The sequence below is a fragment of the Antrostomus carolinensis genome, unplaced genomic scaffold (assembly GCF_000700745.2).
Source record: "Antrostomus carolinensis isolate BGI_N321 unplaced genomic scaffold, ASM70074v2 scaffold47150, whole genome shotgun sequence".
NCBI lineage: Eukaryota > Metazoa > Chordata > Aves > Caprimulgiformes > Caprimulgidae > Antrostomus > Antrostomus carolinensis.
In genome coordinates, this window is record NW_010287380.1 from 8345 (window position 1) to 10655 (window position 2311).

A 2311-nucleotide genomic window follows, 5' to 3' on the forward strand; every position below is an offset into this window, starting at 1 on the left:
AGAGAGGGAGACTCCACCCCCTCTCTGGGCAGCCTGTCCCAGGGCTCCGGCACCCTCACAGAGCTATCACCTCAGGGAAAGCCAAGCTGAGCCGAGGCAGCAAAAACAAGAGGCTGCTGTTAGAAAAGTCAATCTCTGCCGTGACTCTTGAGCAGTTCATGCTGGACGTGGTCTCCTGAGGGACACCTCTTGTAGAGCTGATTGTTAGCTTGGGTTCCACGCGCGTGCTCTGCCTCAGCCTGGTGATGGTGGCCACGTTTCCATAATTAGCCTCTTTGTTATTACAGGCTGGCGTTAGCTGACTCTGCCCTTTCTAGCTCAGTGCTTCCTGGCGTGCACTCGGCTGTTTGCTGCAGCTGGGTGGGATGCTGACATGTGCACGGAGGGAGGGGCGGTGTTTTATCTATTGCCAGGGTGATGGAAATGATAAATTGGCCTACGACACCTAAATCTGCATATCCAAACGCAGCTTCCTGTGCTGGCTGCGGGACAAACGTGTTTATTTTGTGTTGAAGGGAGTCACAGAACAAGGGGTGATGGCTTGAAAGTGGCAGAGGGGAGATGGAGATGAGATGTGAGGAAGAAATTGTTGGCTGTGAGGGTGGTGAGACAGTGTCCCAGGTTGGCCAGAGAAGCTGTGGCTGCTCCTCCCTGGAAGTGTTCTCGGCCAGGTTGGATGAGGCTTTGAGCAACGTGGTCTAGTGGAAGGTGTCCCTGCTGATGGCAGGGGGGTTGGAACTGGATGAGCTTTAAGTTCCCTTCCAACCCAAACCAGGCTGGGATTCTGTGAATATGATGTGAGAATTCAGTATTTAGAGTATTAGGTAAATAGGATTAGATCCCATTCGGAGCTCCCATCTTCTGGGATGCAAAAGACAAGAGGCAGCAGAGCTTCCTCCCTCCTGCCCTGGCTTTTATCCTGTCAGAGCTCTGATGGGACACACTTGGCCTCTATTTGGGACACCTCTGACACCTCTATTTGGGAGCATCCATGGGGGCTCCTCGATTTGTACCAAAACGCTGCTTCAACCTGGTGTGTGCAGGCAGAGCAGGAGCAGGACCTTCAACAGCCAGTTCTGCAGTCAGCTGAAACTCTGAGATCCTCCCCACCCCTTCCTCCTGTCACCCAAACAGCCACTGGATTGCCTTTAGTGAGAGCTCTTCTGCAAAACTCTCTGGGGGATGTCAGCAGAGTGTTTGTTCTGTTCGGGGAGGCAAGTTTCTGACACAGGAGGGTTGTAGGGGTTTTTTTAATTTATTGTTACTGTTTTCAGCTCAACTTTTACCAGATTCCTCACCCTTAATGCTGACTGAACTGAACTGCTGCAGTTCTTCCAGAGCACTGGAAGGGTTTAACTGATCCTCGTTCCTCCAGAAACGACCTGTGTGAACTTTAATTCTACTGAGAAGGCTGGTTGGCCAGATCACTCTGCTGCAGGGCCCTGGCTAAACAAATCCCAAAGAACTGATGCCTTTAAAAAGGACCTTAATGTCTTGAATTTTTAACCAAAGAGCTACAGACATGGCAAAATAAGAGATAACTGTGGGGAGTTAACGGCACCGGCTCTTTCTGGTGGGAAGTTGCTTGGTCGTATCGAGTTTTCTGTGCTGTTTCTATAAACATGCCAAATGGGAGCAGAAGAAATCTCTGTCACACTGACACAGCTGCTGGGAACAGCCCAGGCTGGTCCCTTGTTTTCACTCATGAGCAGCAATCGATGGCGTGTGGCACCCTTGTCACTTAGGAAACCTGATCCACATGGAAAGGAGAAAGGAGAGGGGAACTGGAAATGCCCAGGGACAGAAGCCCTTTTATCTCAATCTGTCCATTTTATCAATTTATTTTAGTCCCCAGGATCCAGTTTGAACTTCACTGGAAGTTTCTCATGGTTGTCTCTTCCCTCCCAGGTACTCCCTTCCCCAAAAACTTCCTCCCAGTGGTGAAGAAGATTCTCTCCAGGCTCTTCCGGGTCTTTGTCCACGTCTACATCCACCACTTTGACCGGATCACCCAGATGGGCTCGGAAGCCCATGTGAACACCTGCTACAAGCACTTTTACTACTTTGTGAAAGAGTTCAATCTCATAGACACCAAGGAGCTGGAACCACTGGTGAGTGTCTGGGTGGATTCAGGGTACGTGTTGGTCTGTCAGGACCTGCAGCCAGCATAGAGGGGTGGGCTGGGGGTGGAGGAGTCACAGAGGACTCTGGGACCTTCTCAAAACTGGTGCCCAAGTTCAGGACATGGGTTGGCCTTGCAGTTTGGCCGTCAGGAAGATGGGGGAGTCAGGATGTGCAGGTTCAGCCGGGC

General features: G+C 51.2%; 1 protein-coding gene across 1 annotated transcript in view; it reads left to right on the forward strand.

Annotated features, from left to right (window-relative positions):
• The window catches only part of LOC104520845 (MOB kinase activator 3A), a 3736-nt gene that overhangs the window by 918 nt on the left and 507 nt on the right, over positions 1-2311 (forward strand). The window contains exon 2 of the mRNA XM_010162655.1: positions 1909-2111. Within this exon, the coding sequence (XP_010160957.1) occupies positions 1909-2111 (203 nt within the window). The remainder of the gene's footprint in view (positions 1-1908; positions 2112-2311) is intronic.